Source organism: Crocodylus porosus, unplaced genomic scaffold, assembly GCF_001723895.1.
Source record: "Crocodylus porosus isolate Cpor-Errol unplaced genomic scaffold, CroPor_comp1, whole genome shotgun sequence".
Lineage (NCBI taxonomy): Eukaryota > Metazoa > Chordata > Crocodylia > Crocodylidae > Crocodylus > Crocodylus porosus.
Window position 1 is genome coordinate 57,654,157 of NW_017728951.1, and position 15,555 is coordinate 57,669,711.

Sequence of the window (15,555 nt, forward strand, 5' to 3'; positions counted from 1 at the left end):
AAATTACACAAAGGATATTCATGTATTGCAAAGCACAGGCTGCTGAGAGAGACAAGCAAAGACTTTCTTTAGTTGTAGAGCCATATGAGGAGCATTGATTCAGCTCTATTTTGAGGCATATGGTATCATAAGAGTGATGTTGTAGCCATGATGGTCCAGAAATTTTGAGTCTTACACATTCAAGAGTGTCCTGCGATAGGAACTGCTTTGCCAACACAAATTGGTGATTCATATTGAGCACTATTCTGTCACAGATACTGGTTCAGGATTTCCATAATAATTGGATTGGGCAATATTGCTTCGTAAAGGAAATTTCTCTCTGACTCCAGCTATTCTCGACATTCACCAAGAAACATGCAGCTTTGTGGCTCCTGTAATTAGATAGTAGATAATTGTAATCTCCCATGCTGTTCACCTGGGCATCAGGTATGGGAGTTCCTCTCTGATTTCGCCGTTGCTTTGGGGAAGAAACAGTTCTGTTAGTAGGATGACTTTGGTCAGTCCCCCGGGGGTCTCATTTTCCACGTCTTTGATGGAAAAATAATTCTAATTGGGAGGAAAGTGGTTGGTCCCATCCCTTCTGGTGCCACCCTTTGGTCATTCCAGCTTGTTCTTCCTGCTTGGGGCCTCACCTCCCCTACACCCCACCTAATGCCAACCAAAGATGTTGTCACTTGAACTGTCAGAGTTGGTATACCATACACCTTGGTGCTTTTGCTCTCTAAATTTATGGCAGTAGGATCAGGGCATTGTTTTGGCCTGATTGTTCCCTACCATCCCTTTGCCTTGTTTATGCGTCCTCCTGATCAGGTGTCATCCTGTCTCCTGCCATGTCATTCTCTCTTCGGGCTTGGTACTTGCCGTGGGCCAATCGTGTATGGATCCTTGCCCTACTTGCTCCATCTGGGCTCCAGTCTACATTGTGGTCATCAAATATCCACAGAGACTCCCTTGGTAAGTTCTTGAGCCCTCTCTGCCCCTGACTTTTTGCACAAAACCCTTCCTGGGGCAGCCACCAGATCCCTGCACTAGGACTAGGTTCCAACTTGCCTCTGGGCCAGTCGGGAACTTCACTTCTAGTCCCCACCTCTTGTCTTCCACCTGGTCTTTTATCCCAGCTCCTGGGGCCCGGCCAAGCAATCAGTCCCGGCACACTACCGTAAAGCATGCCCAACGGGGGAGCTGGTCCCGGCTCCTTCTGGCTTGGGTATTTTTTTTTCTCTTTTCTTTTTCCTTTTTCCTCCACTCACTACGGTTTCACTTTCGCCATGCTCCATTTCTGGTGCGGGGTCCCACTGTCTCTGCTCCTCACCTGGCAGAGGTAAGTTTTTACCACAGTAATATAACTGATCACAGTTCTTAATCATATACATTCTTAATTCATTTGTGAATTTCACAAAGCTATTTGTCTGCATAAAATCCTGTGGCAATGAGTTCCACAGCATAATTAGACAATTTAATTTGCTGCCTTTTTAATTTTGAGCATCTGTTTCTGTTTGGAATAGAATGAAATAATGAAGTCCCTCTATAATGTTTATTCTTTAGATGTACACATGGCAAGTCCTCCTCCTTTTTCCCCTTTTCCAAGATAAATGGTCCTAGACTTTTTAATATCCCCCATTGTGGAGGCCCTTGGCGATAACTATTTTCATTGCCTTTTGCTGAACTTTTCTTATTTCTGTTTTATCTCATTGAACAGTAGGGGAATTAAACCATATATACTGTCCAAGATGAGAATGTTATGGATTTATAGAATGCTGTTGTACATTTTTTGTTCTCTCCCAATATCTTTGTTATTTTTAATCTCTTTTGCCTATCAAACCATTTTTAATATGTTGTTGGTACTTCTCAATATTGTTCATGAGATATTAGGACACTTTATTCAAAAGTTCAATGCATGTTGAATAGGTTAAATCATTTTTGTCAATGTGTGTTATTTGCACTTTGTCCTCTCTAAATTCCACATATCACTGGGGCATCCAGTTGCTTTATTTTTTCTTAGGTCCTCACAACACTCCTTCCCTTTTTACAAACACGCAGTTATTTTTTTGTCATTAGAAATATTTCTACCTAATAATTCACACCTAATGGTTTAGAAAAACCTTTCCAAATATTGACCTCAGGGGCATTTCAGTGCTAAGCATTTTTTGCTAAATATTAGCTAAATGTTTTTTCTGCTCTTTACTTCCTAGTTCTTAAGCATTTATTACCCATAAGAAGAGTTAATTTAACCTGCCCAGTGTTTCCATAGTTGTGCTAATAATATCTTGCAATGGATTTTATAAAATGTCACATGGAAGCCTACGTAGGTTAGACTGCTAATGATGGTTCTCTAGCCATTATTTTTGGAACTCTTTCCCCAAATAGGAAAGGTTAAAATGAAACATTTTACTTTTACAGGAGTCAATTTGATTTCCCTTCCTCTTATACTAACTTAGGTACATTATTATTTTATCCTAATTAATATTCTGAACTGATGTACTCTGTACCAAAGTAAAGGCCATTTCTCTATATTTTCTTGAAACAGCTTAAAAAGGGATACCATCTTACCAGTTCTCTGGTCTGATGGTATAGTGGCCATTTTAATGATGTGACATTTTGAGATGATGAATGTGTTATTTGTTTGTCATTTAAGATCCCTTTCTTCTTTTTTCCTTTATCATAAGGAATGATGTAACGAAATTTCTTGTTACTTCTCTGCATCATCCATAATTGTCTCCTTTTTATTTCAAGAGTCTAATAGAATCACTGAATCACTCATAGCCTTCTATTCAAAGAAGAAATGTGGCTGGTTTTCGTTTACTCAAATTTTATATTAAACTGCTTACCTATCAGTCAGAGCACTTGTTTCATTCTGTCAGCTTTTTTTTGGCAAGCTTTGAGCTAGAGTGGCTATGTTTTTGTCCTACAAAACAAAATGAAATTAAATTAAAAATATTAAAGGTTTCATAGTTTCATAGATGTAGGGTCAGAAGGCACCTAAGTAGATCATCAAGTCCGACCCCCTGCCCTGGGCAGGAATGAATACTGGGCTTATATGACCCTTGGTAGGTTTGAGCCCATATGTTCCCAGCTAAGTAATTATCAACCTTCCTCTTAAAGACACTTAAGGTAAGACCCAACACCACTTCCCTTGGAAATTGGTTCCAGATCCTAGCTGCCCTGACTGTGAAGTAGTGCCTTCAAATGTCCAGCCTGAACCTGCTGTCAAACAACTTATGGTCGTTATTCCTTGTTACTTCAGCAGGTGCTTGGGGGAACAGGGTCTCTCCCATTCCCCACTGGTCCTCACTGGTAAGTTTATAGATGGTCACCAGGTCCCCTCTCAGCCTTCTCTTGTGAAGTCTGAACAGGTTCAGGTCCCATAGCCTCTCCTCATAGGGTCTATCCTGCTGTCCCTGGATCTTGCGAGTGGCCCTCCTCTGGACCCTCTTGATGCAGGCCACATCCCTCCTAAAGTGTGGCACCCAGAACTGGATGCAGTACTCCAACAGTGGCCTGAGCAGTGTCGCATAGAGGAGAAAGATTACCTCCTTGGCCCTGCTCATGATCCATCTGTGAATGCATGACAAGGTGTGATTAGCTTTACTGACCGTATCCTCACATTGGCAGCCCATGTTCATTTTGGAATCGATAATGACTCCAAGAGCCCTTTCTGTCACTGTGTTTATGAGAAGGGAGTTCTATATAGGTATGCTTCTGGCTCTTACTGCCCAAGTGCAGTACCCTTCACTTGTCAGTACAGAATCCCATCTATTCTCATTTGCCCACCCCTGTAACCTGTCCAGGTCCAGTTGTATCCTGTCCCTCCCTTCTAGTGTCCCCACCTCACCCCAAATCTTGGTGTCATCAGGGAATATGAACACAGTGCTTTTCACCCCCTCGTCCAAGTTGCTGATAAAAAAATTGAATGGTATGGGCCCAAGGACCGAGCCCAAGGAGACTCCACTGCCCACATCCCTCCAGGTTGAATATGACCCATCTACCACCACTCTCTGGGTGAGGCCCCTCAGCCAATTTGCCATCCATCTGACTGTGTAGGTATCAATGCCACAGTTGCCTAGCTTTTTAATTAGAATGGGGTGGGAGACAGTGTCAAAGGCATTCCTGAAGTCCAGAAAGACTAAATTCACCATGACATCTGCATCCAATGATTTTGTGACCTGATCATGGAAGGCAATCAGGTTGGTCTGACAGGATCTGCGCCTAATGAACCTATGCTGGTTGCCCCTGAGCATCATCCCCCCTGCTGGTCCTTCATAGATGTGCTCCTGGATAATTTTCTCAAAGAGCTTCCCCAGGATCAAAGTAAGATTAATGGGCCTATAGTTAGTTTATTTCATTGTGTTTTAATGTACAGTCTGAGAGAGAGAGAGTCAGTGTGTGTGTGTCTATGTATGTGTGTGTATGTATATATTAAGAGTCTAATCAGAGTCACAAAGGGAATAAAGGGAATAAAGTCATAAAGGGAATAATATATTTGGACAAAATTCCAACCACAGGTTCCAAAGTAAGTTAAGATATTCAAAGCTGTGCTCCAAACTTCATTCTTTATGCAAATAACTTCTGTCCTGTATCTCCTGGTGTAGTGCCCCAGGTTGGTGCTGTGAGTGTGCTCCTGCTGCGTGATCAGGATCCCCCAACTCACCTGCCATAACTTGATGGAAAATGTAAAGGGTTCAGTGGTGTTCCTTCCCCCTTTGACCCAAAGACAGGATACTAATGGGTGTGCCATGGTGGTCCTAGGGGCTCCGCCTCCCTACACTCCATCCACTTGCCAGCCATGTGGGTCTTCATGCCACCACCCCAACTAAGCCAACCATGAGGCCTGAAATGCTGACTTCAGGGTGCAAATAGAATGCATTGGTCAATCCCCTGAGAGAGAATCCCATCTTGGAGCCCCTAATGCTCCTGAGCCAGGATTTTCCCATTCCTGGCCAGGTGCCAGTTGCTGCCTCTGCTCCTCTGCCATGGCAGGGTCATTGGGATCATTCTGACTGGAACGCCAGGAGCTGGGGCAGGCAGTGTGGCCATGGCGGGGTGGTGAGTAGGAAGGGATTGAGGAGCTCATGACAGAGCCCCCCATGCAGCATGGGACAGTAGGGGGCAGTGCAGGATTTTTTTCCCCAAAGAGACGGGAGGTGGGGCTGGGTGGGGCTGGGAGAGAGGGCAGGGGATGGGACCTGTGTGATTTGGAGATTTAGCTGATTCAGCAGCAGCCAAATCTCTGAATCAGATTTGGCTGAATTGATTTGAGACAGTGATTTGAATCACCAAATCGAATCACTGTCCCTCAAATTGGCCTAATCTAAATCCAAAGTGAATACAAGTCACTTTGCACAGGCCTAAGGATGGATAGAGATAGAGAGATGGATAGATAGGATGGATATAAATACAGACATAGATAGACAGATGTATATGTAGACAGACAGATAGATACATTTTATATATAAAGTTCTATTAACAGAAGTTAACAGGACTTTTTTAAACCTTTCAAAATGGTTGCTAGAGTTTTGGGTAAAGGTCCAGGTTAATTTTTCTTTCATCTTATTTTTCACATATTCCTAATGAAAAACATGTGAAACATAACTTAATCATATATATGTTCACTGTAGATTTCATTATCTATATCTATATCTGTATCTGTATCTGTATATTTGTATGGGTGTATGTGTGTTTTCCCAGGACTTTATTGTGCAATTTAAATCTCTTTAAATTGAACAAATGATACTGCCTGTCTGTCACATCTCATATTGACATGCATTTGAAGCATGCTGAATTTAGAGACAGCCAAATATATCTCACAAGGAAGTTTATAAATAAAGCAATATAAAAACTAAGAAGAGGGAATATTTCCTCTTTAGAGGAAAAGTATTTTGTAAGTAGAGGAAACTTCAGAAAACAAATTGTCCCCAATCTTATCTCCTCCAGGATTTCTGGAGGTTGAGGAGTGTCCATAATTAAAGTTTGAAACAGGGATGTTCACACAGTTCACAGCCCATGAAGCCATATCATATGCCCTGTGGGTCTTCCTACATGTCTAAAAACTTGGCAGTGTGGAAGTAGTGACAACATTACATGTAGCACCCCTGCTGCCAAATTTCAGACCCATGGGGAATCCCAGTCTCACAGGTTGGATGATGTGGCCCTGCACGCTAGATTGCCCTGGCATATGGTGGGTTGGGTACACAGTAGGATCCGGTGTGTGGGATCAAGCTGGTGAGTGGCTAGGTCCAGCAAGTGAGACTGAGGTGTGCATGGTGACAGACTTGTGGACCTACCTCATGCTGGATCTCACCTGTTGACTAGTCCCATACTACTTCCATGGCCAGCAGGACAGGAAGGTTAAGGCCCACTGATTAAAAATTCAGACTCCTGAGAAAACTAATGCTGTTCAGTTTTGATAACACCGGGTAGAATTTGTTGTCACAAAAAATGTAATTGATCCACAAAGACCCAGTAGACTCTATTTACGTGTTTCACAATCTCAGAAGGTTACTAAGAATAGCAATATAAATAAGAGAAAGACAGAAAACAGAAGGCTTCTTGCTACCTACCTCAGATATTCAGGGCAAGAAGTTTATTTTTTTAGGAAATTGCAGGGATCCAGGGCATACTAGAGGCCATAGCAACATGAATCTTCTTCTGAAACTGCTTTGTAATTGAAATTGAATGCTGAAGGAAGATTATGTTTCCCCATGTATCCATGGGATAGGTAGGACATAGGCTATAAATATTAGCTGTCTTTCCTTCCCTGTTGACTGGAATTGCCTGCAGAACCCTCTTCAGAGGTAGATGTGAAAATCAGAAGAGAAAAAATAGAAAACCAAAAGAAAGAACGGTTTTCTCAATCTTCATTGTCACTGTCTTGTTTTTTGCCTTTCTTTCTGACTAAAATGTGTGGTTAATAATAAATGATACTTTCTTCTGCCCAGGCATCTAGATGCATATAAATATTTTTTTTCTCTAAAGAGGAGATATTCCTTCTTCTTAGTTTTTGCATTGCTTTATTTATAAACTTTCTTGTGACCAAATATTTGGCTGTGTCAAAATTCAGTATGCTTCAAATCCATGTTAATATGAGGTGTGACAGACAAGTAGAATCAGTTTTTCAATTTAAAGATATTTCAGAACCACACCATTGTATATGGCAAAACAAGTGTGTGAACAACTATACAGTATGGACATACACATATGAAAATATCTTGTCATAAGCACCAGTAGGAATGGTAATAAAAGATTCATGTTGTCCCAAATCAGGTGGTATGGTTCTTCTTCTGAAGTTTGTTCTGCTGCCACCTCTTGAGGTACATCAACAGGTTCTGCTGGTGCAGATCAGTAATCCTTTCATAAATGTTTTCTGTTCCTCCTGTAGACATTACTGCTTGGGCATTTTACCATATCGGAACATGGCTTATCCCTTTTTGCCATAAAAGATATTGGTATCCAACCTGTACTTGTTTGCTTCCTTACTTTCTCCCCCTCTCATAGAGGTGGCAGGAATGCAGGAGTTCAGTCATAATGGTCCTTTTGGCACCTTTAAAGGTTCTGCAACTTGTGGGAGGCATTCAATAGTAGTCTAGCAGTTAGCACTGTTACAGTAGCAGGGAGGGTAGTGTGCAAAATTCTCCCCATCAGAAGCGGCACTGGAGCATATTCAAGATTGGTAATAGGTGAGTTTCTCAGATTGAGTAAAATCATATATAGATCAGACCTGTCCTGCAAAGTCTTCTTAAATATTGGCTTGATGGTTTGAATTGTGTGTTGAACCTGACAATTGGATTGTGTGTATCCTGAGCTAGAATGGGTGATGGTTATGCTCCAATCAGTCAGAAATTGTTTCATCATGTGACTTGCAAATGGCAAATGATCACAGGCAATTTCTTTAGGTATGCCATGGCAAGCAAACACAGACTTCATTTTTGGCCACTACTATGCCAGCTGTCTTGTCTGGCAAGTGCAAAACTTCAGGGTACTTGGAGTAGTAGTCAACTATGATCAAATATGTCTGTCCTCATAGGTCAAAAATTTCTGCTGCCAGTTTTAGCCAAGGCAAGTCTGCACTCTCATGTGAGATCATGGGCTCTTTTTGAACACTGGGTTGAAGCTCTTGACAAGGGGTGTGGGGCAGGACACCTTTAGTGCCTGCCACTTTAAGAGCAGCAAACAGGCAGCAGCCAGATGCCTGATGAAGACAGCCATTTTGGCCCAGGGATAAAAACTTGACTGTGTTTTGCTGCAAGAAGGAAGGAGGAAACATCAGGCTGAGAGGCTGCTCCAGCCAAAGTCAGGAGGTAAAGTCAGGGGCTATGGGGAGGAGGTGGCTAAGACTTAAAACTGCACCCTGCCAGAGAAGGATGTACTAGTGGGGCTCCTAGTGGCATGGGAGCCCCCAGGAAATGCCAGGCCAGTTACCCAGTGAAAAGTGGGTTGGGAGGCCTTAATAACCCCAGCCCCACCCTGGTGGTGTTCTAGCAAGCAGGGGGAGCCCAGGGCTCAGTTAAGGAGCCCTGAGGAAGAGCTCAGGATGGAGGGTGATCTGGGGATGAACCCAGGTGGCAGAGGAAAGCCTGGGGGCATGAGTCAGACCCTGTGCGAGAGGGGCCAGGAGTAGAGAGACCCTGTGTGAGAAGTGTGATGAACATAGCGTCTTGTGAGTGTGGGTGAGTGAGGAGGCTCAGTGCAGCCATAGTGGTCTGGTGAGGGGCTAGGAGCAAAATAGGGCTACAGTTGTACAACTGCTCAGTCAATGCTCAGGTGAGGGTAGTGGGAGATACTCAACAGACTGCACTGGGGCTGACTGAGGTGAGGAGAGCTAAGCCCCAAGTTGCATGAGGCCAGGTGGCATGAGTGGGGCCCCTAAGAGAAGGCAGTATGAAAGAGGCTGGGTGAGAGCCAGAAGAGTGAGTGGGACCCTGGTGAGAAAGGGGTGTCATGTGAGTGGCCCTCTCAGGGTTGTAGGAAAGAGCTACAACTGTGTGCCCAGTTTGCCAGAGAAGTAACACCACAAAGACATCTACAAGGCATGGGACCTGTGTCGAGGTGGTTGGAGTGGGTATAGGCCCTCGTCAGCAGCTCAAGAAATGGGTAGCCTCCCCTTTTAGTAACAACTCTCATATTTTTCCATCAAGACGTGACAGATGAGTGAAGTGGGCGGTTACCCCGGGAACAAGGCAGCCAGTGAAGATCTGATGAGGAGGCCACCCTCTTACAGGGAGCAATCTGCAATCCATAGCTTAATGTGGTTATTCGTCTTGGGCCAATACATGATTTGTCGAGCTTGCGCTTTTGACTTTCTTTGCCTTGATGGGGCAAGTGAAGCAATGTCAACATGTTGGTCCTTGCACTACGTGGAATGATTATCTTTGGCCCAATCATGAGCAAATCATCCTGAATCTGGATTTGGTCTCTGAGAGGCCAGTAAGGCTTCAGTTTAGGTCTAACTTGTTTTTGCCTGCTTGGCCACCCATTACGATGCTGATACTCTAAGGGCTTGTAGTTTCTTGTCAGAATTCATGTGATTCTGTAACTGCTGGAGCAACTGGTCACTGAGTGGCTGTGTTTCAGACAGACTGTGAATCACCTTTTTTGAGTGTAAAAGATCAGGATCAGGGGGAGGAACAAACGATATGGCTCTAGAAAGCATGTTAGCCACTAACATGTCTTTGCCTTTGATATACAGAATCTGGTTGTCATATTTCTGGTGTTACAACAGCATCCTCTGTAGTTGTGCTGGAGCCTTTCCTATGGGCTTTGTGAAGATCACTTCCAGGGGTTTGTGGTCCGACTGGACCGTTATCTGGACGCCATATACATTTTGGTGGAACTTCATCATGGAGAAGACAATTACCAGAAGTTCTTTTTCAATCTGTGCATAATTTCTCTCAGTTTGTGTTAGAGCCCTCAAAGCATATGCATTTGGTTGCTTCTGCTGAAACACATGCTTCTAAGCCATCTTTGGACACGTCAGTTTGGATCTTCAGCTGCTTTCCTGGGTTGAAGTACTCGAGCACAGGTGCTGTTGTGATGGTTTGCTTGAGCTTATCCAGGGCTGCCTGATGTTCAAGTTCCCATTGCCAGATAACATCATTCCTGAGAAGCACTCTAAGTGGGGCTGTCAGGCTCGACTCATGTGGAACATATTGCACCAAGTACTGAAGGGCTCTGAGAGTCTCTGAAGGCCTTTTTTGTCTTTTGGAGGCGGCATCCTGTAGATGGCTTCCATTTTGTCATCATCTGGTTTGACACCATCTTTTGAGAAGATACAGCCATGTACCTAATGCTGTCAACTAAAAACTGTATTTTGTCTTTATTAAACTTTACTCCTTTCAGATGTGTTCTCTCCAGGACTTGTTTCAGGACAGTATCATGTTCCTCTTTGGTAGCTGCTGCAATGACCATGTCATCTGTGATTATGTAGAGTCCTGGAATGTTACCAAAGTACTCACGATTCTTCTGTTGGAATGTTTCACTAGCCAATTTAATAGCAAAGGAAGGCGACTGAAATGGTACTGTCCCCGTGGAGTGTTAAAGGTACACAACTCTGCTGATTCCATGTCCAGTTTGACTTGCCAGTAGCCATCCTTTTCATCAAGAATGGTGAACAGCTTTTTATCTGACAAGTTAATTTGAACATCCCCTACACTGGCATTAAAAAGTGCTGCCTCAACACTGCCTTGTTGAGGTCTCGTGAGTCTAGGCAAAGTTATAACTAACCATCCTTCTTATGTGTGATCACAAGGCTATTGACCCAGGGTGCGGGCTTAGTCACTTTCATAACGATTCTCATATCTTCCAGCATTGTGAGGGCAGTATTCAATTGCTTAGGGTTGCAAAGGGAATTTTTCTACACCCATGTGCAACTGGTGGTACCACCAGGTCAATATAGATGTGGTGGGTACTGGGAAATTGTCCCAAGCCTTTGAAAACATAAGGATATAGTTTGAGAAGGTCTACCTTGGTTCTTTGTATTGTCTGGGCCATTTTATGGACTCTTCTACTTCTGAGCTCTGTAACAAAATCATCTATGCCTGCGGCTGCATTGTATCTAAGTTGCCAGAACTGATATCTTTCAAAAGGTTTTTTTCTGGGTTTACAATAGTTCTTGAACAGCAACAGCAACAGCAAGCACCTCCATGAGTTGTTTGTTCTTAGGGTCTGCAAACATACCTTGCGTGTTATTGTAAATTTCTAGGGCCTTATCCCTAATACAGTGAAGCATGACTGCAATTTTATAATACTCTGCCTCTTTCTCCCCATTTGCGACTGCAAAGTATAATCAAAGCTTCTGTTTTTATCTCCTCCAATTCTCCACAAGATTTTCAGTGAAGGACAATGCTGGTGGAGGTTTGAAATGCTCCAATGTTTTTGTCTTTTTTGGAATGACAACTGTAACCCCCTTACTCAGGCTGCTGGTAACTCCACCAAGAGACAGGTCACTTCTGACACCATATAGTGCTTGCTCTATGCCATAGGGTTCCAGGGATGGGTACTCACTTAGACCTCCATACCTTTGGGGTTCTGTCCTCACGTCAGCATTCAGCAGAGACCAGTGGGGTGGTAAACAGCTTTATCTGTATTAGGAACTTAATTCATCAGCTCTCCCACACATAGCTTGCAGGGAGAACAACAACAACCCACCACCAAGAAAACCACACCCATGGGGCATTGTGCTGAGAGGCTGGGTCATCCTACTTCTGGGCCCTTAAAGATACATTACATATACCACAGACACAACCAGTGCCAGAGATTGGGCTGTGTAGCAGGGCACTAAGGTGCCTGCTACTTTTGGAGTACTAATGAATGAGCCTGGGTGCAGGTTGCTAGGGCAACCAGAGGGAGCCAATGACCCATACCTGTTAGCAGCCAGCTGACCAGAAGGGGCAGGGCCTGGTTCCTATATAAGTCGTAGGCTGAGGACAGGCAGGCAATTCCCTGCTGGCAGCCAAGGGGCAAAGAGCTCTGCCTGAGTGAGAAAAGAGAAGAGACCTGAATGCACAAACAGCTTGATATGGGTGAGGGATGGAGCACCCTTGGGGTGGCTCAAGTGATGTTTTAGCCAAGCGGCATGAATTGATGTTGGGCTGTTGTAACTGGTAGCTTGGGTGAGGCTATAAGGGGATGGAGGAGGCCTCACAGGGGGTCCACGGCAATGTGGGGACCCCGGCACCAGAGATGGCACAGTATTGGGGGTGCACTGACCTCAAACGCGAGAGAAGTTGCTGCATTGGGGGTGTGCCAACCCGAGCATCAAAGAAGGCACAGCATTGGGGGTGAACCAACCCGAGTGCCAGGGAGGATGCAACATTGAGGTGTGCTGACCCTGAGCCCCAGAGAGGGGGCAGTAAGAAGCCCAGAGAGGGGGCAGTGATTTTATGAGTGCCTGCGAGGTGCAGTGCAAGACAAGGCTGTGGAAAGCCAGAGTGCCTGCTAGGCGCAGTGCGAGACAAGGACTGCGGAGAGCCCGAGGCCAGGGAGGTGCAGTGCAAGACAGGGCTGCTGAGAGCCCTAACGCCAGGGAGGTGCAGTGCAAGACAGGGCTGCGGTGAGCCAAAGCGTCAGTGAGGCACAGTGCAAGACAAGGCTGTGGAAAGCCTGGGCACCTGCAAGGTGCAGTGCGAGACAAGGCTGTGAAGAACCCGAGCACCAGAGAGGTGCAGAGCGAGACAAGGTTGTGGGGAGCCTGAATGCCAGTGAGGTGCAGAATGAGACAGGGCTTCAGAGAGCTCGAGTTACAGAAAGAGTGTGAGACCAAAGAACGTCTGTTACATCAGCGAGGCTTGGGGAGTGGTAAAGGGGTGGCTGGATCCACGCATAGCCCATAAGGCTGGGGTGCACAGAAACCCCATTACAGAAACGGGGCCAGTGTACAGGAGGAAAACTGTGTCCAGGGAGTCGAAAAGGCAGCCTCTCTAGTATATACTTGACATCAAAGATATGGCGGGTGAGAATTGAGGGTGTTTTGTAGACTGACTAGACATGGGGCGTCAGGGGAGATCACGGTGACCCCTAGGATGGCGTCCTGTTACAGGCAGAAACCAGCAGGCAGACAAGCTTATTGCTAACACTAGTGGGCTATGAGTTATTGATTAATACCCATTTGCAAAACCACATCTGTGTTTCCATCAATATATGTTACCAACTGATTTTAAGTCAGGTAACCCATACTTTGCAGTGCTTTGTTTATTGTGCTTGTAACTGTCTTATTGTAGAAAGATGATGGTGGCTTTCCTGGATATTACATGGAGTAAATATTTATCCCCCATCTGTTTTCCATTTGCACCAAAATTCCCCTTTTTGCCTTCCCAGTTCAGGCAGATGTGCATGAAGTGTCAGCCATGGTAATATATTGAGGATACTGAGATTTTATTATGGCAGTGGAATGCCTAAAATGAACTAGTTTTCTCAGAGTGGTTTTTTTTTTAATTCATATGATACATTGTTTAATATTTCATTTTTGATTTTGGCAACAGGATTTGGTTTTGTTTCAATGAAGGGTCATATCTAAGTGTTTCTGTAGCGCCTGTGCTGTATTTCAGACTACAGTGTTTTGTACTAATATAGCAACAGTCATCTGAAAATGTCTCAGACATGTAATAGAAATTACTTATGTTTGCCTGGGCTTTCGGGCATTGGGACTCCTTCTCAGCTTTCTGCAAAATATAGCAAGTAACCAACCACTTTTTTGTGTTAAATCCAAAAGCAAAGGGGCTTCAGGGTGTTTTGTTTACCTTGGCACCAAAAAGGTTGGACATTGTAGGACTTGGGTCACTGTGAGTCCAAATAAGAACGTTCATTTCTTTTCTTTTCTTTTCTTTTCTTTTCTTTTCTTTTCTTGCCTGGGTACTATCCATGGGAGGACCACTCACACGTTTTTGGATGATTGTCATGTTTGGACACCTGTCAAGTTCAGAGTGATGTGGTTGTTTATAGTCAGATGCTGAAGTGACATGTGTTTAAATAAATATCTGTGTGAGTCTCCAGCAGGTAGCAAATGATACCATGCAACATCTGAGGGAATCTTATAGAATTTTAGTTCAATCCAAAGCAGAACATACATGGAGAATGAAAACAACCTGAAGAAATAGCTAATTCTGCATCAGAACTGAGGCTGTTGTTTTGACAGAGCTTGAGGATAACTTTTTAAACAAATGTATGATGACATACAGTAGCTCAGCTTCTTGCCTTGTCTGTCTTAGTTGATGATAAACACAAATGAAAAAAAAGTCTTCAAAGTCTGGTTCTATGATTACTCATTTATTTGCATTAGATTCTCCAGCCCATCTGTTCCACTGTGCTGTATATGTTCACTAGAGACTTAAAAACATATTACTTAAATACGTTAGGAAACCAAAGATTACTTTAACCAAGCTTTTTATTGAATTCCCATTCAGAGATGTTTCTTACATCTTATGATAAGTAAGGTGATTTACATTCATCTGGTGTGCTGCACACAGGCACTAGTTTGAATCCCAATTAAGGCTGACATTTCAGAACAACTGCCTGGGTATATACTAAAATAAGTCAATATTGGTCCCAAATAGAGCAAGTGGGAGACTTTGGTGCCTCTTCCTTTCCTGCCTAACATTGCAGAACTAGAGTAGTTCTTTTCCTTGGCTTCCTTTATTTATTTATTCATTTGGGGAGAACTGTGATGCTGTTGTTTTGTGACTGACAGAAAATACCATTTAGTATTTGTATCGGCCAGGCTGTGTAAATGTGGAGAACTGGTCAAATTAAAATATGCTTACTAATCAGTGTTCCTTAGGGAAACGACATCTAGTACTATCACTTAAGGTGATGGCTTTGATTCATTATTAATTGTTAGCATTATCTATTATTTAAAGACTTATCCAAGGCTTACCCTTGACCCTGTCATAGATACAAAGTCATGGAGCAAGGCTACTACCCTATGGGATCTCATTTAAAAAGTGGGAGACTTCTGGGCTGGATGTGAAATAAAGGAAGCAATGCCAGGAACATTAGAACAGTCCTAATGTGTTGTAGGCTACATTTTGTTACAAACTAATGAAATGCCATTACTGGGTAATGGAAATCTCAACACTTCTTTGAGACTATCTTAAGTCATAGACGTACTGTATACACTGAGCTTTATTTATGATGCATTTACAGGCAAAGAAAGGCAACTATGCTTTTTTGTGGGATGTAACAGTGGTGGAGTATGCAGCTCTGACGGATGATGACTGTTCTGTGACCGTCATTGGAAACAGCATCAGTAGCAAAGGCTATGGAATAGCACTTCAGCATGGCAGCCCCTACAGAGATCTCTTTTCCCAAAGGTAAAACAAAACCATGCTTGTTCCACATTATTCTTCTCTGAAACAACTCTCACACAGCTCAGGTGAACTTTAGCAACGCCTGTTTTTAAAGTGAATATCTGCCATTCAAGGTTCTTTTTTTTTTTCCCCTTAAATTTTTTTCTGTAATAGACTAAATCAGAGAATGGGGAACATTCTCAACCCAGCAATTGCTGTTTGTGTTCTCATAGAGTGAGTAGGAGGGGGTCAGTCCTGGTATTATGTATACTATCCATTA

At 43.5% G+C, this 15,555-nt stretch overlaps 1 protein-coding gene across 2 annotated transcripts in view; it reads left to right on the forward strand.

The window, feature by feature from the left end:
- The window catches only part of GRID1 (glutamate ionotropic receptor delta type subunit 1), a 1,072,773-nt gene that overhangs the window by 1,031,921 nt on the left and 25,297 nt on the right, over window positions 1-15,555 (forward strand). For both annotated transcript variants that reach the window (XM_019555843.1, XM_019555842.1), the window contains exon 14: window positions 15,133-15,299. In XM_019555843.1, coding sequence (XP_019411388.1) covers window positions 15,133-15,299 — 167 coding nt within the window. The remainder of the gene's footprint in view (window positions 1-15,132; window positions 15,300-15,555) is intronic.